This window comes from Schistocerca americana, chromosome 3 (genome assembly GCF_021461395.2).
Source record: "Schistocerca americana isolate TAMUIC-IGC-003095 chromosome 3, iqSchAmer2.1, whole genome shotgun sequence".
Taxonomy (NCBI): Eukaryota; Metazoa; Arthropoda; class Insecta; order Orthoptera; family Acrididae; genus Schistocerca; species Schistocerca americana.
In genome coordinates, this window is record NC_060121.1 from 980116880 (window position 1) to 980142669 (window position 25790).

General features: G+C 36.5%; 1 protein-coding gene across 1 annotated transcript in view; it reads right to left on the reverse strand.

Annotated features, from left to right (window-relative positions):
- LOC124607337 (low-density lipoprotein receptor-related protein 2) overlaps positions 1 to 25790 on the reverse strand; it is a 218604-nt gene that overhangs the window by 39891 nt on the left and 152923 nt on the right. The window contains exons 39-47 of the mRNA XM_047139640.1: positions 23930 to 24153; positions 20505 to 20728; positions 17131 to 17342; positions 10774 to 10960; positions 7022 to 7241; positions 6595 to 6930; positions 4956 to 5211; positions 859 to 1261; positions 352 to 565 (exon numbers count right to left, since the gene is read on the reverse strand). Coding sequence (XP_046995596.1) covers positions 352 to 565; positions 859 to 1261; positions 4956 to 5211; positions 6595 to 6930; positions 7022 to 7241; positions 10774 to 10960; positions 17131 to 17342; positions 20505 to 20728; positions 23930 to 24153 — 2276 coding nt within the window. The remainder of the gene's footprint in view (positions 1 to 351; positions 566 to 858; positions 1262 to 4955; positions 5212 to 6594; positions 6931 to 7021; positions 7242 to 10773; positions 10961 to 17130; positions 17343 to 20504; positions 20729 to 23929; positions 24154 to 25790) is intronic.

The window sequence follows — 25790 nt, forward strand, 5'->3', positions numbered from 1 at the left end:
ATATAGTAGCTCACATTTTGTTGCCACGATAAATAAAAATCTATTCATTTACTGACTTCTCTGCCTCACACTAAACAATAGACATTTGCCTATTCCAAACAGAATGTGCTTACAAGGTAGAAAGTAACTTAATACAGTATTTCTATGGTCTTTACAACTCCTACACAAATATTTTTAATTATTATAAATCAGATCCATAGAGAACCTATCCATTGTTAGATTACTTCAATGGTAACATTAACACAAGGAACTCAAAGTAAAAATTATGACTGCCACAATACATATCATGGAACTACAATTTCATTTGGTCCCAGACAGTTTGTAATATCAATGCATACTTTCAGAACTTACTTCCAGAACCATGGGATGCAACTCTCATCTGGTGCACCACAACGATGTTGTCCCACTGTACAGTTGGCAATGCAGGTCTTGTTATCCGCAGGAGAGAGGAAAAACTGATTGGGACATGCACAAGTGTAACCAACAGTACCCTCACCTTCTCCATAACCCTCTGGGGTTTGGTACTGTCCTGAGCCTGGAGCTAGCAGGCATAAATGTGAGCAACCTACACAAAAACATAATTTTTTGTTTTACAAAAGCTGGCAATGCACTGTTCTATATTTGTCAACAAAACGTTAAAGGAACTAGATTACTGTACTCAATTAGAAAAAGATAATGACATTTAAAACCACAAAAAGCATTCAAATAAAATTTATTATTGAGTTCTGTCAGCTTTTCATTTCTAGACTCATTTTGTAAGGAACCCATAGATTCATTTCATAAAGAAATGAAATACTCAGCAACTAAAATGTATGTCTCCACTGGTATACTTGAACAATTGACTTCAGTACATCTTACCTCCATTCCCATTACCACAAGGATTGTGGTATGCTAGCTGCCTCAGAGGATGGAACACATGAATATCATACGGTCTGTGCGTGGTATTGCGAATTACTTCCAAGTTATGCCCATTAAATTTATTTGCTCGACTGATGGCTTTAAGGTTCCAGTCTGTCCAGAACAGATCATCATCAAATAAAGTTATTGCAAATACATGTGGTACTTGCTGACCAGATAACACCACATGTCTGTGCCTGCCTTCCAGGTCTACAGATGCAATGTAATCAAGATGTGCATCTGCCCAATACAGACGATCGGTGAAATAATCAATGGTTAAAGCATTTGGCCAAGCAATGTCTTGATCCCACTTCAGTATTCTTGTGAAGTTAGAGCCATCCATACCAATCTTTCCAATATAAGCCTGCAAAGTTAAAAAACATTTAAGCTGCTACTTATTCTTGCTATTACACTAATAATGACATACAATACACAAGAAATGAAATGTGTGTGTGTGTGAGTGGGGGGAGGGGGTGATTTTGAGACCAGGGGATGTGGAGAGACAAGAAAGTTGCATCCTGGGTGGATTGTGGGAATATAAGATATTGCTTCATCTGCAAAATTCCAAGAAACTTATGCAGCTCAATTGTTTTTCTACTCTTGTTGCAACACATCTCCTACCTTTTCCTGCTCTTTATCATCTGTCTCTGAAATCCTCCCATGTGCATGGATAGTGTCCTTATCTTCACATGTCAATTACACATGGATAGATTGCAGTCTTTATTTCACTTCATTCGATTGTGTGAACCATTTATGTGTGTACTGATGCAGTAAATGGTTCTATTTTAAGCGTTGTGATGTATGGGCATCTTAGATGGAAAGAGCATACCAGCTACATTCACGAAAAAGATAGCTCACAGCCATAGAAACTCCTACTGTCTTAAAACAAATTGACTATGGGTTTATCTACACATGTCTGTAACAACGGATTTGGTGTGTGTGTGTGTGTGTGTGTGTGTGTGTGTGTGTGTGTGTGTGTGTGTGCGTGTGTGTGTGTGGGTGGGTGTGTGGGTGGGGTGGAGGGGAGAGAGAGAGAGAGAGAGAGAGAGACTGCAATCTACATGAGTAAAATATTCAGGCAGTTAAGAGTAACCACTAATATGAGTAAATGCCAACATTGTATGTATTATTTAATTAAGTATAATTTACTAATTGTATGCTCTGTATATGTTCTTACCACTATTATGTTCGTAAAAGAGAACGTATAAAGTAACATAATGAATATACACACTCATCATTACAGTAAACAAACCAGTTGCTGCTAGAAGGCATTTCTTTAACAGGTTGCCCAGTGATAGAAAGTAACTGTATGGGGTTGTTTTTAAGTACAAGTTAAAACAGTTATTCATTGAAAAATATGTATATCCACTTAAAAGGCTTTGAACTCCACCATCAACGGCAGTATGTCCAGTTCCGTTATCTAACATGATCTATTTTTTGTGTACATTAACTACTTTTCTAATGTGATATTATTAATGTGAATGCACAAAAATTTATTGCAGGCAAATAAAGATCTTGCATGGTGAAATCTGAAGAGCTGTTCAGTTTGCACTACAAAAACAATGAAGAAGATGTTCTGGAGTCAAATGTGGAAAACTGATGTTTCTACCACATGCATATTTGTGAATATGTGTGGGATAGGATAAGTCTTACAAAAAAGTTAAACAAAAAAATAATTAAAATAAATAAGACGGTCTGTTCAAGAGTACATATGTTCTCTCAGCTGCAAAATTAAAATCTGGTGTAAGGTAACATTCAATACAGTTTTGCTACACCCCTTGCATAGTAATATGATTGGATTCTCCTTGGCATGCAGTTTGCAAAGTGGTCAAGATTTACCACTCTTACATGGCAGCCCTCATGAGGTCCTCAAGTGTGTGAGGAGGGTACCTGCAACAATGCACTGCAAGCTCCACCTGGTCCCAAGCACTCTCCATTGATATCATGTCAGGAGATGCAGTAGCCCATTCCACCATTCAGTTAATTCCTGTCACCTGGGTGAAGACATTCACGAAGTGGAAGCAACATGCTCATGCATTTTGTCTCTAAAGACAGACCCATTGCCAAAAAGTTGACAGTAGAGCTGAATAATAGGTTGGAGGCCCCTGATTGATACTGCATAGATCTCAAATTATCCTCTCTAGCAATGAAAACTTTCAGAGATCCCTATATGATACCACCCCAAAACAAGATTATATACCTCCCTTCTGGTCCTGTCTTGGTACTTGGATGGTTCCACACTCTTCTACAATGACAGCCTGATATCAGACAAACCATGAATTCATTGATGACAGAACCCTACACCACTGATCCAGATTCCAATCCAGTGATCCCTCTCTCACCTTCTTCATGTACCATGGTGCTGTGGAGCTTGCACTGTGTAGTGCCTCAAGTATTTTGGGGTAAATTCTAGAAACACTCGGCCTTCCACCGTCTCAAACATCCGATATTTTAGATACAAGTGTGGGGAATGAGATCATTTCTACTGATCCACCTGTTTCTATGTGCAGGTCAGAAGTTTGTTATTAGAAGAATGGGAGAGGGGCAAGTCACTGACGACAACAAGTGTTTGCCGCCAGCGCAACAAAAGATGTGAGGAGAACTCAACTAATAATTATGTCGTATTCTTCGATATGTTAGTGTCTGTGGTGATTGTAAAAAAGACTACTGAACCACTGAATATAGATTGCTACGCACATTCATGTATTGGCCTCGCTTGAGACCTTTAAATTATTTCATGTCTTGGCTATGAACGAAACAAGACACATGAATGCTATTTGAATATGTGTAAATGAGTCTAATGCGTAAGGAATAAGTTAGCTTGCAGAAGTTATTATCTGTGAAAGTTGAAAATATAAAGTGATTGAACTTAAAAGTATTATACGAGTACCAAAATTATTTCAAGGATAGATAAGTATTTTAATAAATAACCAGCTATAGTCTTCAGAGAAGAAGCTTGTGGGAGATCAATGTAGCTGATTACCCAGAGAAGAGGATCAGCCTACACACAACGAGCAGGTTAACTGAATTGAGAGACGTGTGTGCCTTGCAACCCAATACCTCACTGTCTCTTGTCGTCCGAAAAACGTTAGAACTGTTGTGCATAATGGACACTGAAGGTCAAATTGAATATGTAGAAATAGTTCCATACTGTTTTAGAGTCCACCCAGTCCTCCCATTTGCCTCCAAAAAGCCAGCATGCAATTCTGTTGCATTCTCCTCAGAATAATTATTAGCTATCAATGTGTTGATTGTGGTTATCAGTTAGTGTTGTTGACTGCAGGTGACATTACAAGGCAGATCTTTAATATTTTGAGTCTCACGACAGCAGGTGAATGTGAAGATGACACTGTTGTGGTGTCTGCCAGTTTGGTGGGTAACTTCCCACACTAGCAACTCTTTTTACCTCAAACTGATGCTGTAAACATGATCGAAGCTTGAAATAACCTTTCATGGCAGTCTGACAGACTTACAACTGCTCACGTACCATGTTGTCCACTTCACAACTGGAGACAGCACACACACAAAACAGCACTGTTAATGCAGGGCTACTTTCACCCTCGTTACACAGTGACTTCCTATGGTCAAAAGAATATTAGAAAAGAGGTTTCTAATCCAAAAACGCAAATTATGTTAGTCATGAGGGTGGTCCAAAACATTTTTGAGCGATTTAGTGTGTGTATGCACATGGGTGTGCGTTTGTTTGGGTGCACATTTGAGCCTGTGCAATTGTCTGCATGTGATCAAGTGTGTTATCCTCTCATTTACCATTATGTTTCTAGAAATGGGTCATTAACTCTGTTCGGAGAGGTTGTGGAAAGAAACAAGAGGTTGTGGAAAGAAACAGACCATAATGATGTATAGTAACAGTAGCCTGAAGTAATTTCTGTAGTTTCTCATATAGAGAATAATAAATTATGGTCTGTTGAGGATTTTAAGCTGTCTTCATCACATTGTGAATCCAGCATATGTCAGGGTGTCATGTCACCAAATCATTGTTTCTGTGCACTTGGTGTTAACAAAATATGTTAATACTTAAGATATGCTTGAAAGGTTACCTGCAGATGCCAGCTGGTAAAGTAGAGGTAACCAATGCCAGGATGCACTACAACTGCACGTGGGTCTGCAATGCCAGACATGATAGTCTTCCTGCTGCGGCCATCCAGTTCAGCAACATCCAGATTCTTACTGTGCCGGTCAAGCCAATACAGCTTGCGGCCAACCCAGTCCACAGCAAGGCCCTCTAAACCGTGGCTATCATGGCGAATAACTGGCTCCTTTGTCTGGTTGTTGTCTGTGCTACCAATTGGAGATCTGCAAAAAGAAAAAAAAATTGAGCAATAGAAACAATATTCATTGAGCCCTTGGTGATTTTTGTTTCACAGGCCTTTTACAGTGGTCCAAAGAATAATTCTCTGTCCAACATTTGTTTCTCAATGCCACACATCACATCATCATCATTAGGGGTATAAGCACTCAGCTGACAGATTCACATTTAAAGCCAATCTCTTTACATATGCTCATGCAATGGTCAGTTTATGATGTCATCAGACCACTGCCTAAGATCACAGAGTTGCATCAATGAATGGAGACAGCAACTGTGTCCTAACTTCAACCATAGCTTGACAAATTTATTTTTGTTTGTCTTTTCAGTTAGTGAAATATTGCAGCAACAAAAGAATCAGAGCAGTTTAAGAGAATTATCAGAACACAGGCATTCCCTGGGAACTAATGAAAATATTCCTGCATTACAATATATAAAAATCAATGGCTTGATTTGGTATTACCCCCCCCCCCCCCCCCCCCAACATTTCCTTCCTGACCTTGAATATTTTAATTGTAACATCAAATAAGCGCGTAAAGAATTAATCTTTAAAAAAAATCTATTACCTCTGTAAATCCAAGATTACCAATTTTGATATCTTTACAGAGTTCTTCTTTGGACTTCTATGGAAACAGTCTAAATATGCCCACAACAGTTACATATTTATTGGAAGAGGGAGAATAAGCTACATATTTTTCAGTCACAGAGGATTATGTATGCCTACTTCGTTGCTCCTTCAGCTTTTTAAATACAGCTGCTTGATTTAGAAAATAAAGAAGTCAATGGCCCTGATCACTGTGATCCATTTATTTGCTTGCAACTTAATGTTCTGGAAATGTATATCACTACTGGAATGCTAGTTCCTTCATGCTAGAAAAAATTGCTAATGTGTTATGCCATACATCAATTATTCTAGTGGTCAATGTTATTTGAATTTATTCCTTTTTTTGTCACAGTATAACTATTATATTCGTTCAAAGTGAACAAAATAGCTGTAAAACCATCCAGAGCCATTTTAGTGTTGTAAATTAATATTGTTGACTCACACAAATAATGACATAATTATAACCTTCTGAAGGAGGGCACTACGTGCCTGAAACCAGTTAAGGAAATTAAAATTTCTTTTATACAAATGACTGCTGATTATTTTGACATAAGCAACTACACTTGCTGAAGATGGATAAAATATTAAAATTAAACTTATCAGGACTTTAAGCAAGCGATTTGTTTGGATCTAATGAGGGTCCTAGAATAAATCTTTAAGTAATGGCATACATCACAGAATCTCAGTGAGTGATCAAATTTCACTGAGTGATTATGATTTTCACCAGTAAATTAATGTTATTTTGCAGAGTAGAACTACTTCAATTTACCTATAGATTGTCTTAGCACTGACATCACAGAAGTACAAGTACTGGTCCTTGTAATCAAAATCCAGTGCTACTACATTCATGAGGTCCTGATGGACTAATGAATATTGTGTGGCATCCAGTGACATGTTCCGTATGTAATACTTGTTGGTAAATATCAGCCAGGGTTTTGTGCCATCTCTCCTTTTACATGTATGTTCATCTGTTTCTCTCTCATAAAATGCATCATTACATTTGCAGTAATAAGAACCAGGCGTATTTGAACAGTACTGTGAACAAACTCCAGGGGTTTCCAAACATTCATCTATATCTATACAAGCTTTATTGTCTGGCATTAACCTGGAAAGAAACAACAGAATATGAGAAACATTCTTTAATGAAAGTTCAAACACAATTCTGTATTTGGACAAGCACTTTTTTTTAAACTCACTTGTATCCTTGGTTACATTCACAGTAATATCCTGTGGGTGTGTCCACACACTTATGTCCACACTGATGCACTTCTACTTTGGCACACTCATCAACATTGCAATGCAGAGGCTCGTCAGAATCGTCAGAACAGTCAGACACCTTATTACACACCAAACTGCTATCGATGCAGTCTCCATTGTTACATCGGAATTTTCCTTGTGGGCATGTCTTATTTTTCTCTGAAATGAGATACAAGCATGTAAGAGTAACAGGTGATCCCAGATTCAGCAATAGGAAATGTTGACAAGAAAACTGAAAGCAGAACTCAAATAACTGCAAAGGCTTAATCATGTTGTAAAATTATGAGCAGACAGAATGGCTGGCTGCTACTTTTCTACAAGAGTCAAAATACCAGATATCCAAGAGATACATGAAAAATAGAGAAAAAAGAAAACTATTCATAGCTTTCAGAATTATTAGTTCCTTCTTACGGGATAATGACTAACCCCTCCCTACCAACCTACCCCTCATTCATATCTGAGGAGCACACTAACAGATCTGAAAGGTATGAACGATGCTTTATTTATTTAATGTGCTTATCGCCCTTACTGGATCGTACCTCCTGTTGGTAAGTGCTGGGTAGTCACTTTGTCTCCTTGCGATTTTATAATTTTCTCACGCAAATTTTCCTTTTGGCACACACACACACACACACACACACACACACACAAACTCCTCATCCTGACCCTGAAGGTCCAAGGCATGTTGACTGGCTACAATGTCATCCTCTGCCACACAGTATCATGCCGCAAGGAGGGGCACGTGGTTAGCACACCTCCCTCCTGGTCTCTTTGCCAACATGCCAAACCTTGGAGCCACTACTTATTGATCAAGTAGCTCCTCAATTGGCATCATCAGCCTGAGTCCACCCTGTACCAGTCCTCCAACGAAGGAAACATTATTGGCACTAATGAGAATCGAATCCGGGTCCTCCACATGGGAGCACTCTTGATCACGCAGCTATGGAGGCAGGTTTTTGACACACAGAATTTTAACTCAAAATACAGTCTCCTGAGAAAAGGTGGCATGAAAACTGAAAAAGAATTCTCACATTCCATGCAGAATATAAGCGGCGCCTTTGTTATAAGCAACAAGCCGCAAATGTGCGCCAGAACAGAATTCGACCTCAAATTCCTGCCTTTTGCCACCAACTGTGCTGCCGCAGCATGACTCAAAGCTTCAGCTTGAAGGGAAATTGGAGTACAGTATACTCATGATTATTTGGGATAATATGGGGGAGAAATGCAAGAATAATCAAAAAACACGAATAACAGAGGTATTTTCAAACATATATTTTTTGTTCGAAAATTTATTCAAGTTCTATGCCTAAGTACTGTAGCCTTGTTTATTTATAAACATATTCTGTGATGTTGGTCTGCTTGTGAAAGGAGTTGACATTTTTCTGCAGAGCATTTCAAATTTCTTTTGCCACAATTACGTTTTTGTACTGATACCCTCTCTGACCTATATAATCTAGAAGAGTTTCAGCACATTGCAGTGTGGTACAATGACTGACAAGGTCATTGTCTTCACCCCCATTTTCATATTCACTGTCCTCTTCTTTGTTTTATTGTGAAACAGCAGTCACAATTTTCGTGCCCCTCATTACTGAAAGACAGCTTCCCATGCATCGATCTTCTGCTGCTCATTCAAATTTTCTACATCAACAGATTCAAAAACTTTTAAAACAATTTCTAGATTCATTATTTGTGCAGTCCTTATTTCTTCATCACTACCACCTTGAAAATCACTTTCTTCTATATGTGGAAGAATTTTCCACCAGGATCGAACTAGTGTATGCGGCCTGATTCCTACCAGCCATCAGCAATCCAGCATATGGCATCTAGAATTGACAAATTCTTCCAGAACACCACAAAATTATCCTCATTAACTAACATAGATCAGCTCGGTAGTGCCATTTTACCTATGCAATTATGCCTTGGTCCATTGGCTGTGTAATGGCTGCCACGTTAGGAGGTAAAAACTTCGTTACTGTGAGACCATCATCAGGTACGAGGATCTTATCATCGAAATATGAATGGGCATTATCAAGCAATAGAACAGCCTTTTGTGGCAATCCTTTCTCTTCTATAAATCGCCAAACTTGTGATAAAAAATGTGGGTGGAACCAGTTTTTGAAAATTTCACTATCCAAGCTCCTGTTTGGTTGTAAAAACGCACAGGAAATCCTTAGCTGTGATATCCATGAATGCTACAGTTTTTCTCCAATCACTAGTAGTTTCATTTTGTGGTTCCGAGAAGCATTTTGGTGCACAAAACTGTAATGCATTCTTTAGATGACTTATCTGCAGGAGCACAAACTTTTCTCCTAGAAGCAAGGGTTGTGGTTGGTAGACATTTCCAATACATAGCACTTTCATCCGCATTATAAATTTGGTCACGTGTGAAATTCTCTTATTCCACAAATTTCTGGGCCTCTTCCTGGAAGAAATCAGCTGCCACAACATTTGAACTAAGCCACTATCCTGGCACAGTAAGTTTGCAAATCACATGACACTGTTTGAGCCTGGTTAGCCATCCACACGAGGCATTAAATTCTCCCTCTAACGCTGTAACTTCATGAAAAAACTTAGTATTTTTGGCAATCATGCCTGAAACATGGACAGCTTTTACTTATTTATGGCTAAACCACTGCAAAAAATCAGCAGCAGGTTGGCCAGTAACAATGTAAATGGTTCTCTGTTGACAGGTGGCAGTCATTTAAACAATGAAATAGCACATATTGTCATGTGGCAGGCTGTTTGTTAGAGGGATTTTTTTTTTTTTTTAGATGCATGAATAATCCCCAATCTGAATAATCTGCATGTGAAGGCAAGTATACTGTATCTTGAAAGTAGAAAGTGAAGAGCCTCAGAACAGTGATAAGATCAATCAAACTATTTAATTAATTTCTTTGGTGATCTCAATAAAATTATGCACAGTAAGCCTGTCATAAAAATAAATGATAACTTACAAATAAAATCATGAACACAGTACTGGTTTACACTCCACATAAGACTGAAAAATGAATCTGTGTACCTAAATTGCTATTCTGATCAGTGAGCAGGGTGAATAAACCATATAGCCTAAAGAACAACTTTCATGTTTGTCGACAATTTTTAACAATTGTAATAGTTAAAAACAATTTATTATACAGTGCTACGTAAAAAATTGTATTATAGAGTGTTACATAAAAACTATGATTTTTTTAATGCTCATCTATTTGTAGCACATCTCTGACACAAAATTAGTGTATTCTGTTCACTGGACCATGTACATATTTCACAACTAAATATGTACGTCATACAACAAGACATTGTACATTGCTGTAGTCTCTTAATCGTTATTTATTGTGTATTCTAGAAATACTACTGAACAGTGATGCAACTCAAGGCATTCCAAGAGCTCTTAATACCGTATCCGCTATCCAGAAATATTTACAGGTGTTACATCCATGTCTAAACTAATTTTTTAAAAATATTATACAGTAAACCAATTTTGCTTCTAATTATTATTTTCTCTAGAGAATCAAATAACACAGAATGTAGTTATATGACTTGTAACTGACACCAAATAAATGAATCACAAACACAATACAACATTATTCTACCCTCAACACCACGCAGACACTTTGGTTTACTGGGATGTTTTAGAGACTTTGATAACCATCAGCATTTATTGATATGTGCAAATCGATTTGCTGTATCTTACCTGGACAACTGAATTCATCAGAGCCATCGCCGCAGTCATCTCCCCCATCACAATGGTAGGCACGACGAATGCATTTGAAGTTTTGACAAGTAAATTCTTGAGGACTGCATGTTTTGTACTGAGAATTACAGAATTTCCCCTCATCTGTTCCATCACCGCAGTCATTATCATGGTCACATACCCAACCCTAAATGTGAGTTCAAATGAGCCCAAATCAATAAAAATGTTGATAGTACACATAAAGTTAGAATAAAAATGAATACAGCTGACTGAGAAGTCAAACAAACATATGTGTCTAAAGAAACCACTGATTGTTTTTATTGTAGATGTGTGAAAGTAAGGCAGAACCATCATAATTTTTCTTATATCATTCCTGGTATTAACATTTTTTTTTCTTTATTTGAACTCATTCTGTTACAAAGGAATATACAATAGTTACACACAATAGCTAATTTTTTATGCATGATTTATTCCAATGAAATATACTATTCACTTGATATTTACAGACTATTTATGATAGCAATACCATTGGTTATTATGGAATTATTTTAGTTAAAGAAACATTCAGGGTTTACGATTCATAAAAAAATGTTCAATGAAAAAACAGGTGTTTATTTCTAAAGTAACACAGCTCGTTTGAAAGCCCTCATTCTCCTCTTTTCAACAAACATCTAACTTTTCCCAAACACTTCATATTTCACAAGTTATTCATATTCACAATGTCTGTGTTCCAAAACGTTTCAATGTTAACTTGTGATTATTTCCAAAACTCAGTACCATAGTTTTGATGCACAGTTTTTTTTTTCATCCCAAAAATGCCTACTTTTGGCAGAATAATTTGTTAGTTCATTAATTATTCAGTCTGAAAAATTTAAGTTTCTTGTAATATTTTGGTAGGCTTTTTGTATCCCTGAGGGCATAGAAATCAACTTCATAATGTAGTGCCTGATATTTTTGCCATTTTCTAATTATACAGCTCATAGTTGAACAGAATTTCTCTTTTTCCTATTGTACCTTTGTGTCCTTTCATTTTACTGTCATTTGTATCTTTAACCAACATATAACTGCTGTGTATTTCAATGTTCTGTAATTTTTATACTGTGCTCAGCTACAAATAGGTGTGGCAAACAGAGCAACATCAGTCTGTTAAGTAGTTAAATTGCTAACATCTAGGCATTGCTATTAGTCAGCCTCTATTTTGCTACCAGAACATAAACATCATGTTATAAGTTAATTTGTGTCCAGTATCAAAACTGTACATTTACTATGTGTCAGTTCCTGCTCAGGAACCAAAATGTATACAACATGTAGTTGGTAGCTAGTTGAAATGGATTTTACAATGAATCAGAGGGAAACTTTCATTATGCTAATATCACCTATTTATGAATCAGTGCTCAGGAGAAGTGCCTATATCTACCATATTTTGAATTAATCTGCCTCCAAAGAACTGTGCAAATATTATTAATGAGTGTAGCTTACCTATCTGCTATAAACAATGAGCCTCCTGCTTGATAAAAAGCTGATTATCACAAGGGACTATTGTGAAGAGACTAAAAATTACTTACTGCAGTGTTGTGTACATTATTTAACAGATGTCAATCAATCCCATTAATAATAGGAATTTAATTCAAGGCGACATATTACGAGATCACTGACTGCTAAGTTCTACATCTGTTAAATTAAGCAAAGAATGAAAAAACAAATGTAACATTTATGGAGAGCTGGGACAGTAAATCATCAGAAAGCTGAATTACTTATTCTTCAACAGTTTGGCATACTGTGAGTCACACACATGAACTTAATTACTGCTTTGTCTCTTCTCCTTCCAGAATGTCTTCATTCTTTCACTGAAGTTCTTCATCCTGTATCAGATAATTTTTTTGTAAACTCTTGAAGTTATTGGCCTTAGTCTGAAATGATTCTTTAGTGTAAATATCTTTTGGACCAATCTCAACTACTTTGACTATAGTTTTTACTTCATCAGCCCATTTTGCATCCACTTTCAACATTTACGTTTGTTAATGTACTACCACTAATTATAGTAAGCTTCCATAGAATTACAGCCTTCTCTTGCGTATCATATTTGTTGTTTCCTTTGCCTCTATGAACACTTTTTCCTTTTACCTACGTAAGTAATTTCTTTCTTTCCTCTCGAGGTACTCCATTTCGAATTACAGCCTTCTCTTGCGTATCATGTTTGTTGTTTCCTTTGCCTCTATGAACACTTTTTCCTTTTATCTACTTAAGTAATTTCTTTATATCTAAAAACAAAGATGATGTGACTTACCAAACAAAAGCGCTGGCAGGTCGATAGACACACAAACAAACACAAAAATACACACAAAATTCAAGCTTTCGCAACAAACTGTTGCCTCATCTGGAAAGAGGGAAGGAGAGGGAAAGACGAAAGGATGTGGGTTTTAAGGGAGAGGGTAAGGAGTCATTCCAATCCCAGGAGCGGAAAGACTTACCTTAGGGGGAAAAAAGGACAGGTATACACTCGCACACACGCACATATCCATCCACACATACAGACACAAGCAGACATATTTAAAGACAAAGAGTTTGGGCAGAGATGTCAGTCGAGGCAGAAGTGTATGATGTCTGCTTGTGTCTGTATATGTGTGGATGGATATGTGTGTGTGTGCGAGTGTATACCCGTCCTTTTTTCCCCCTAAGGTAAGTCTTTCCGCTCCCGGGATTGGAATGACTCCTTACCCTCTCCCTTAAAACCCACATCCTTTCGTCTTTCCCTCTCCTTCCCTCTTTCCAGATGAGGCAACAGTTTGTTGCGAAAGCTTGAGTTTTGTGTGTATGTTTGTGTTTGTTTGTGTGTCTATCGACCTGCCAGCGCTTTCATTTGGTAAGTCACATCATCTTTGTTTTTAGATATATTTTTCCCACGTGGAATGTTTCCCTCTATTATATTAAGTAATTTCTTTCTTTCTTCTCGAGGTACTCCATTTCCAATTTCTTATTCATATCAGGCATTTTGACATGATTCTGTTTTTGTTATGGGCTTCTGTTTTCACTATAAAATGTTGTAGTGTTATGCTTTACCTATGTTTTGGTAATCACTTTTTTGTTGATGTATTCTGCATTAACCTCTATATTATGTCCATCTGCTACTGTTTCACCTCCCTAGCTCCTCTTTTGTTCGCTTCTCTATCAATACCACTTGGAGAAATGAGTTCTACATTATAATTGGTCTGCTATCTTGATTTTTTAACTGCTTTGCTTTAGTACAGCAGTTTATCTCTTCAAGCCACTGAATGAGGCAATGCCGAAGATTCTCTGTGTAGTTATTAGTCAATCTCTTTTTTGTTCCTGTTGATGAGGAAGAAATGGCTAACTGTATGCCTCATTAAACACCTTAAACAGGTCAAGATGATGAAGAACCAACACTCATCACATGAATATGAAAATGTCAGGTACTGAGACACATTATCTCAGAACAGAAAACCGACTACAATCGCTTAATGAAGTTTGTTGAGTATCTCAGTCCAGACATCATAACTGTGAGATTCTACAGAGATTATGCAAAGAACTTGCTCCTCTTCTAGCAGAAGTTTATCACAGTCTGCTGGGACAATGAAGGGTACCTAGTGACTGGGGAAATAAAAGCAGGGCACTCTCATTTTCAATAAAAGTCATAGCACAGATACACGTAATTATAGGCCCATATCACTGACATCAGTCTGTTATAGAATAATGGAACATGTTTTATGTTCATATATTATGATATTTCTGGAGAATGAAAATCTCCTCTACATAAAACAACATGGATCCTACAAGCATAGATTTCTGAAACTCAGCTTGTTATCTTTGTCCATGCGATCCACATTGTTGCAGACATCAGCAACTAGATGGATGCCGTATTCCTTGACTTCTAGAAGGCATTCAAAACAGCTGTGAACTGTAGTTAAGTGGAAAAAATATGAGCCTACCAAATATTGGACCAGATTTGTGAGTGGATGCAAGACATCCTTGCAGATAGAACTCAACACATCAGTCTTAATGGAATAAATTTAACAGATGTAAAGGTAATTTCAGGAGTACACCTGGGAAGACTGGTCACTGGTTATAACTAATCTAGCAGATAATGTCAGAAGCTCCATGAGATTATTTGCAATGGTGTGGTTGTCTGTAAGAAGTTAGCAATCCCAGAAAACTAGCAAACACCAGAAAAACCTGCAGAAGATCAATGACTGAAGCAGGGTTTGCAGTTGACAATGAAGGTACATAAATGTAACATATTACAGATAACTAGGCAAAGAAATTCACTATTGTGTGATAACATTATTGGTGACAAATCACTGGAAACGGCCTAGGAGAAACCATCTGGGGTGACCTATGTGGAATGACCAATAAAACAAATAGTATGAAAAGCAGACGCGAGGCGAGATTCATTAGAAGAATTTTAAGGCAATCTTACTCATGCATGAATGAAGTGATCTACAAAACACTCGTTTGGCCAAATCTTGTGTATTGTACATTGGTCTGGACCCATTACTGGGTTGGATTAATAGAAGAAATAGACAAGATCCAACAGAGAGTTACATGTTTCATCACAGGATTGTTAGTTGGCACAACAGCATTACCATGATGCTCAACAAACTCCAGAAGTGGTGTGCATCACAGAGAAGTTTACTATTATAATTCCAAGGGAGAGGTTCCAGAAAGAGTCAGGCAACAATTTACTTCTTCCCACATGTATCTTACAAAATGACCGCAATGAGAAAATCCCAAAAAACATACCTAACATGGTTTACTGACAATCATTCTTTGCACACGCCACTCGCAAATAGAATGGGGAACATAGGAACAGATAGTGGTACCAGAATAACCCTCAGCCACAGATTGTAAGGTTGCTTGCAGAGTATAGATGTAAAATAACTTTTATCCTTTTATAATGATCCTTATACTAAAATATATGAAAGTACAGCATTCATCACTTTACTATCTGTCTCAAATATTGGTTTTAAATAGTTGATCAACAGCATTAGATGCAGGATATAAGATTTGAGTTTTCATTTAATTGTCTCCTGGTGCACGATTAGTTACTGGCAGGATGAAAGCTTTCCAATCCACAGGGTAACAACCTTCTGAGTTTCTCTGACAAAATATTGAGTGTGTTGCTTCCAGCTTGTTGTGGGCAGTAATCAACTCAGCAATCAGCAACGACCTATTTCCTTCTCATATTCAGCCATGACAGAAAAAAGATTTTTTTCGTGTAGTTTTATAGAATTAAATGAAAGCAAATAGAAGAATACACTGAACCCGTATGAAACAACAATAAAAATTAAACAACAAATACACAAAAGCTCATCTGGCAAGTAATTACTTGCACTGTGGCACACGGCACAATAATGATGTCTCAGATGCTACCAAAATTAATTTTATAGTTTTCTTAACAATTTCTCACTGTAAGTTTCTACAGGTCCAACAGAATGCAAATTCATTAGTGATGACATTTTTCTTTACACAAGAGGAACAGTTTCATGCCTCTCATGGTATTTTATTTTTTATCTCGGAATACTTTTAAGTTTTCCCCAGAAATATGTATCAAATGAATCTACAAACTTTGAGAATGTTCTCATTTAATTTTCACTTTAAATTTGTTCAAGACTACTAATAGAGATGTCTAACTATATTTCAGAATTTTTACTAACATTTGAGATTATCACGAGCTGGCCATGCTGTTGGATTTAAGATGAACTAGACATGTCTATTTTTGTGATGGCCATTAGAGTTTTGTAGATTTGCAATGAGCACATTGCTGCAGATGATGCTAAATATATTAAAACACTCTCTAATAGGAAATCACAAGTGCTGCCGAGAACCTTCTACTGCTGCTAGCTAACAATCAACATAGACTGGCACACAGAAACACGAAGAAGAAGAAGAAGAAGAAGAAGAAGAAGAAGACGATGATGATGATGGTATGATGGCATATACAAATCAAAGGTTCTAGATATCACTTGTTTTAATTCTCTACAGAATTGTGAATTTTTCTAGAACTGTTATCAACATTAAAAGCTTTCATATTTTAATTCAATTATTTGTAGTATGCTTAAGCAAACTTTTTAGTTTCAGGATGATTCTGTCTCAAAAATCTGCAAAGAAATGATTAGAAACCACAACATGCTAATCCAACTGAGGAGACAAATAAGACGGACAGAAATAAAAATGTGGGACACTACATTGCACTTTATTTATTGCTACTATAACTTTCAGGAAGAATAATATTAGTTGCAATGAATGCAGCACTTAGAATGCACACAAGATCAGAAATATCCAAGAGTTTTGCCCTCATAAATTATGTGGCAGTGCACAACAAAATTAAGCAGTATTTACCTTGTTAATGCAGCGTCCATTGGCACACTTAAACTGTCCTTCACCACAAGGAGCTGGAGTTGGGCAATTCAAGAGGGTCGAGTTTTCGTCTGCCCCATCCACACAATCTGGGTCACCATCACAAAGCCATTTCTTGGGAATACATTGGGCCCGATTCCATTTCTTATTTTCATTGCACGTAAATTCTGTCTCCTCATCACATTTTCTATCATCTAAAATTTTCAATAAAATTATAGCTATATTATTTTGTCAGGGGACTGTTGTAAATTATAAAGAAACATAATTTGTGAATTGTCATTTTACAGTCTTTCATGGTAAAAAGATACATTCCAATTAATTTGCATTGAAAACAGATTTTTGAAAACACGATGAGACATCCTCAAATCTTCATAAGAACCAAAAATTAACACAAACACTGTAAATAACCAGTACTTAAAATCTGAAAAACTGATGGAGCTGTCTCTTAGAATCACCATTTCTTCTTCAAGAACTGTTCTGAGGGAAGGAAGATTGACATTCAATGTCCCACAGAGAACACCTCACTAGAGACTTGGTAGAGAAGTGGATTAGATAATAGGGCAGCAAACAGGTTTCAAAGGAGCCATTCAAGAATTTACTTTATGTGTTTGAAGGAAACCACAGAAAAGCTAGATAGACAACCAGAAAGGGATTTGCCATCACCGACCAAAATATAAATCCAGTGTAAAAAATGAACCACCTCATTCAGTAATTCATCAGAAAAGCAATAACAAAAAGTATCAATTCTTCCACTGCCCCTGGGACATGTATGTGCCATTTAGGTTACCAAAGAACCAGTGAGAATTTGCTGCATGTTATTGTCAAATTGCTTTGTGCAAAAACTGTTTGACACCACATCACAAGTAGGATACATGTAACTGTTGCATGAGATACTTGCATTTGCATGTAATGATAAAGATCTTGTCAGTTGAAATAATCTACTGAAATGAGAAACAATAATGGAAATTTAGCAAGACCTGGCACTGCCGGCAGGAGAAGCAGTAGCTGTTGAAGTTAAGTTTGTAGGACAGCCGTAAGTCCCAATCAATGTTTTTTATACACCAGTCTTGCTCAATTTGACAAGAACATCATAGAAACTGTAGAAGTTACAGTTCAAAGTAAACTATGGTATTTACATTTCAAAGTAAATTCCACAGATTCTGACAATACTCTTTCTAATAGAGCTATACCAGTCAATAAAAAATTATTGATTGGAACTTGTGAGTACCCTGCAAACTTAATAACGGAACTTCCTGAATGGAACACCACGTAAAATAAAGGAAAGGCAATCCCACCTTTAGCAGCCTGATGTGTGATGCATGGACACACATAACAGAACACACTTTAAAGTGTCACAGTGGCTGTGGTAGTGTGTGTTTAGGTGTCTGTGTGGTTATGTGTGTGAACGTGTGTACTTTCTGCCAGAAGAAAAGCCAGAAATCAAAAGCTATTTAATACTGTGTCTATGAATCACACAACAGTCCGCTAGAAGCAAGTGATTATCTTTCCCTTTACTTTACCCACTGAAAAGTCAAATATTTGTCATCATAAATACAATCCACATGATTTTTGGAAAATATACAGTGTGAACCAAAACTACACTGAACAACTTTCAGTTGCTGTTCAGGGATACGTTCTGAGTATTTTGGGATACGAGACCTCATTACAGCATTATTGCATTTGCTTTGGTTGCTTGCCCCATTTATCACTGTATCTGTATTGTACTGAAAATACTGAAAACAGTGCACAACAGTGCAAATCTGAATGGTATCTGCTGTGTGTCTTGTTTCCACTTGCTCACAGTGCCTGCTGTTGACACAAGTAAAGTCCACTTTAATTCGCCTTCAAGTTAGTATTCAGTAATGCTTAGTTCTGTCTAGAGTTGTGTTTTCTGGCAGTGTTAGTTATGCATTGACAGTGATACACAGCAGTATTATGGATAGGTTTATTGATGACGAGTTGGCCAATGTGCATTTCCTGTATAGGTTCAATGAATGCAATGGCAGAGCGGTGCAATGACACAATGCTGAGCCAGTGATGTCAACCACTTCAGCTGTACATAGTCACCTATGAAAAAACGAAATTTTTTTTTTTTTTTTTTTTTTTTTTTTTGGGATGTACATTTTGGTGATTACACATAATAGGCTTTTTCACTGTTGTGAAGGTATTTTCTCAGAAGGAAAGGTAATTGGGGTGACAAACAGGATAAATCATAATTACATTATTACTTTATAAAGAGCTGCTGAAGATCGCAAGTTCCTTATAGCGAAACACTCAAAACTTATCCAGTGAACAACCTGAGCAAGTTTGTTGGTGGAGTTACGGTTCAGCCCATACCTCATAGATGAAAATACAAGATGATCATTCACTTCATGTACACTGGGACAAAATAGACCCAAATAAAAACACCAGTGGGACACATATGTCCCAGCCCTCCGCACATTGTAAATGATATTTTTTTCATATTGTTACTTCTGACCGCAACATTAATTAAAATAAACACACACTATTACTGCCTTTCACATATCCATCCCAAACACACACACACACACACACACACACATACACACACTATCAGGGACAATGGTTTGGCACTGAACAAATTTCTTTTAAAAAATTTCACACTATAGCGAAAGAATTCCCACAGTTTTCTTGAAATTATTGGGATAAGACATGTATCGATTTTGCTGTATTAAAAGCATTATGCCTGAAAAGAAAGTTATTGATGAGAAATGAGTGCAATTATATGTTTTCTTTTGTATTGAAAGTGAATGCTCTCAATTCGATATGTAATGACAGTTTCTACACCAGAAGGTCAAAGCCTGTTCAGCATCTGTAGGGTACCTGGTTCAAGAAAACATATGAAATATTTAATTTCATACAAGGTAATTAAATGTGTGAATGTAACATATAGCAATTTTACATCTGATGCAACAAATACAAATAATCTGATTAATGACCTGTTGCCATTTATTTTGAATGTATATCATTTTGGAACATAATTACTGCAGTCCAGTTGGTGCTGTGTGAGCAGTATGTGTGATGGCATATAAAAATCAGATATTACAGTTTTATAATGTAGCCAAATCTTCAGCCACGAAGTTGTGAATGAATTTATGATATAACATGTGACAGTCCTCTTGTGAACTTTGGAGGCCCAATGGTGATATTTTAAGTAAGTAGAAGTTTAAAACTGATCTGTCAGTTGATAAATTGAGATGATTCTTTTTTGAATCATAAAAAGTAGGAATATTACGTGAGGCTCAGGAATTTATTTAAAACAATTGAAACTTATTTTGAAACTGCAGAAAATGGCTGACATTAATAAAAATATACATTTTTTTTTTTTTACTTACTGCACTGATGACGCTTATCTTCATCAGAATTATCAAGGCAGTCATTATCCCCATCACATATGTAGATCCTTGGAATACAGTTTCCATTATCACAAGTGAAAAGATCGCCAAAACAGGTGCGACCCTCCAACCTGCAGTATTCGGGTGGCTCATCTGATCCATCTCCACAGTCATCATCACCATCGCAGTACCATGTAGCAGGTATGCATCGGTGGTTGGGACATCTGCAAAAGCGTGCTATCATATAAAATGAAATTTGAGGGTAGGGGGTGACGGCATGAGCTCCACTCCACCACATAAGTATTTTTGTATATGAATACAGACACACAAAATATTGGTAACACTGTGAACTAGCCAGATGTTAAAGTTGTATCTGATATTCAAAAGGCCTTTTAAAAGCAAACACCAATTTTCCGCACATGAACAGAGTTGTTATTGAGGGGTTCATAAAAGAAAACGCAAAAACCACGAGTATGGAGACAATAAAGAGCAAAGCTAGCATAATCTATTAGATTTATCTTGAATTATCAATTCAGTATTGTTGCATGTTAAACTGGAGTGCTCAGTATTTTGCTTTTTTCGCATGATTTCTATCCCTCACATAATTCATGTCTAACTAAAGCCAAGCTAATAGTTTTCATATTCTAATTTATTACTATCAAACACATATGGTAGGCCCTGTGAATTCGTTTTCACCATGAATATGTCTAGCAACTGAACACTTGAGTATGAGGAATGTGTGCATGTGTGGTGCAGAAGAATTATTTGCAGTTTTGAGATGCAACAAGCTGGAAACTATTCGCCTGTTATGCTTTATCCTCCCGTGAATTACTAAAGTTTTTCCTCATTTTTCATTCTATTTTCAATGCAACTGCACACAAAATACATAATATTTCAGAATGTTATTTAGGCCAAGATCCATGTAGACTTATTGTTCAGTTGGTTCTACTGGTATCTGTGACATAATGATCCAATTAGTTTTATGGGAAGATAAGTTAATTAAAAGTTATAGCTAACTGAAAATTCTATTACAGTACATAATGGGAAAACATTCTGAGCTAATCTGCGGAACCTGACATGTTGTTACCACTTATTCGAAAGCAGACTTCCTACTCTTTCCAAGAACATACTTTAAATTATCTGAAACTAATTAACTTATGGCATAACTGACAATGAAAATATGGGCCATCATAATTTGAACTGCCAATTTTGCTTTGTGCTTGCTAAATTCTGAATTTTGACACTGTACTTTTGTTGCTAAATTTTTTTCCAAATCAGATGGCGCCACTCAACCACTAAATTAAGATTTTGCATTATTTTGCAAAATGTAAATTTCTCTTCAATATGGATGCCATACTCGTAATTAGGGTATCCCCAATACAGAAGTATACGATAGTTCAGTATACTTTTATAATTTACTAACCTTCTACATTTTTCTCAATTCAGAAAACAGTTAAGTCTCACAGTCTTTTCAAAACAGCAAAATTTAACCAAGCCAATTCTCAAAACATTATGTAGTTTCTGAGACAAACAAATATTTGTACCATTGTCTTCAAATCACCCACAACACCCCAAAATCACCCGTCTGCCACTAGCATCTGTACAAGTAACAACTATGTTGGCTGGTATGAAAAAGGCTGCATCCTGACACTAAACATGTAACATCTATTTATCTATGAGTCTGGCTTCAGGTACGAGATGTGTAATAACTATGCTGGTTAGGCTCTGTAACCTCCGAGTAATCATGCAAGATCCTTACATTGATTCGTGTCTCTGCAGGGTTCACTTGTAATGTTAACCTCTTGTGTAAAAGTCTGTGACCATCAAGTAACTGCATAATATCTACACACCTTAAAACCCCGTATACTATAGTAAACATGCAACATATAAGTACAACTGCGAACTGCACCATAAAACTTATTTACAACATGTTTTAATTATATTGTTAACTTTGTACATGACAATAACATGTGCACAGTGTCTGTTATGATATATCGCCACTGTGTCAAGTTTCCACTGTGATGTGTAACGAATAGTACATCACTGATTAATGACTGGGTTATTTATCTTCTGAGTCTGTTGATGAAGGAAGAGATGTGATTCTCTTTACCTGTTTGATCTGCAAACTGAAAGACTGGAACTGGCAACCAAAAACATTACAGTGCCAGTAACATGGAAAAAAAGTCACTTAAAATTCAAGTACTGTGTGGTCTACAGCATTTGGTACTGTCTTTTCTATTCAGTTTTCAAAAAACTTTTTCAGAACATCAGAATATGGCACTTCAAAGTAAGTGAACTGAGTGCAAAGCAAGTAAAGAGGGTTGTCTCAGCTTGTCTATCATTTCTTATTTGAATATTATAAATAGCAGGAATGATGATAAATAATCATAATGTAGTTATATTTAACAGAAAATCTTAATTTATTAATTTGTTTTCAGAAAATATACAGCAAATATAGCTAATGATTGACCTCTTTCAAGAAAAATATTTATATAACTCATCTGATGATGTTTGGGAGTGGCAGTAATAAGCACTAATATCTGGAAATGTCAAAGTTGGAATATATTTGCATAGGGTAGCACACTGTTAGGAAACTAACCACCAATACAGGATTTATACTTGATGCACAATTTAATCCTGTGTGTAGTGTTCAATTACAAGGATTGCTGGTCTGTAATTAATAATTTATAGCAACTTACACTAATAAATAATTATCGCAGTGTCAACAATGTTTTATAATGAAGTGTACATGCCGTCCCCCTTTCACATCAGTCATGCTATAACACTCTCAAAAAACACCTGGCTGTATACCAGTAATAAAAGTAATAACTAGCAAATATTATCTAACTGGAATGTGGCTCAGTAGACTGGAATACAAACGGTTCAAATTTTAATCGTTACTTCTACAGCCCCCATCAATAAGCAATAAACAAGTGCTGTAACACAATAGTTCAGCTTGACAAAGTGTTCCTCTTTGAAGCACACAGTCATATACATCCACGGGACAGCATCTGTGACTCTAACGAAGAAGGTTTTATTTGACATGTTACCAATCAGTTCTTGTTGATGTACCTGTCAACGCCTCTATTATACCACAAGTGACTACCTCCACTCATTAAGCTGTTTATATTCCATCCAGGATTTTCCAGTCTCATTATGTGAGTCACATGTACTTCTTGTGAGAGAACTGTTGGTTGACTGGGGACCAAACAGCAAGGTCACCAGTCCCATCGGATTATGGAAGGATGGGGAAGGAAGACGGCCATGCGCTCTCAAAGGAACCATCCTGGCATTTGCCTGAAGCGATTTTGGGAAATTGCGGAAAACCTAAATCACAATGGCCGGATGCAGGTTTGAACCGTCATCCTCCCGAATGCGAGTCTAGTGTAAAGAACTGTTGGAAGGAACAAGTGATGTAAACTGACCTGAAGCTATTTTGTGGGCAAGATCTCTCTGCACAGTGCAGCGGATCCTCATCACTGTTGTCACCACAGTCATTGTCTCCATCACAAAGCCAGTAAGGTTCCACACAGATATTTGTTTTCTCACACTTAAGGTGATTTGGAGGGCATGTCTTATTTCGTGGACACAGGTCATGTGTCTCATCAGATGTTGCATTATCTTTACAGTCGTTCACTCCATTGCAAACCTGAAAAAAAATATGAAAGAAATTACTGAAACACAGAGTAGTAGTAGTAACAATAATAATAATAATAATAATATTTATGCAACACTGAATATTCAGACAGAATCCTTAGAAACAAAACAGTTTCACAATATCGTACAAGTTATTCTTCTGCATATTCTTCTTGTCAGTTTATAATTTATAAATTTATTGTTTTACAAATAATTTTACATTTTAATACATTTAACATTTATTAATATATAAGAAACAAAGTTATAATATTTTTATTACCATTAGATTGCATGTGAATTACCTAAAACTATGAGCCTGACATACTTACAAAGCATTTTTCATAGAAATAATGAACTCAATAAGGGAATAAAATGGATGTTCAACGAAAATTCCTTTTTGTTGGTCTTTTAATTTACCAACAGAAAGGCAAATTACATGGTATCTTAATTTTGTCTGGTATTAAGTTGCCATAGGTCACAGTTCAAGTTTGGATATTACTTTTAATAAATTTTGGAAACAGGTTCCGATAAGCTTCTCTCAGTTTGGCACCACAAATAAATCTGACAGTTTTTTTCTGCAGCGATAGAAATGAATTTAGGTTGACTTGTATTGCTGCACATTTCTACCAAATAGTACAAATTTGATACATACTTCTCTTTACCATATTTGCTAATAATGTTTATGGCAAATATGATTTTAGATAGGTTACAGGCGAAGGAATGTATATGCATGTCCCATTTGAGGTTGACCTGGATGGTATTTCCCAAGAATTTCATCCATTTTTTTCCATTTTTATGTCATTTGCTAAAGATAATTTCAAACCAAAATCTGTTATCCAGTGTTAATTCCATTACTGCAATCTTTGAAGCTGCAGCATTTAGATAGCTTTCATTGAAATACTTGACTACTTCACTGGTAACACTGTTAGACAACAACTCCAGTCTTGTGTTTGAGACACATGTATCATATCAGAGATTTGGAATTTGAATGAGCCACTGTTTTTTCGAGCAACACAAATTGTTTCTTGTTGCTCATATATGATTTCATCATTCAAAAGAAGTTCCTCTAATACCAGGTTCTAAAGCTTGTCAAGTAATGTATTGCTGCTGACACAATCAAAAGTGTTTTCAAGAGCAAGGAACACTCCTGTTACATAGTCATTGTTCGCTACAGCAGTTCTTATTTTTTCTATCAACTGTGTTGCAGCTACTGCAGTTGACTTGTTTTTCACAAAGCCATTCTGATTTTGAAACATTAGATTGTGTAACCTCAGTAATGTCATTTGCCTGGTGTAAATAACTTTCTCAATTACCTAGGATCATGCAGGAGGTTACAGTGAGATGGGTCGATAGTTTTCAGTTTTAAATTTATCACCTTTCTTGTAAATCAAGGTTACTTGTACTATTTGTAGATTGTTTGGGAAACTACCTGATGCAATTACATCATTTACTGCTGTGGCCATGGCATCAGATCTGTCTTCTATGCACTTTTTTAATGTGCTGATAGACATACCATCACAGCCTGCTGATTTTAAACCTTCCTATGTATTTTATCTCTTAACTGTTATTTGGGGCCAATTATATGTTTTGTTTAGCTTGAATGCCCTCATATCTGTACTGGAGATTACTGAAAAAGCCATTGATGGATTT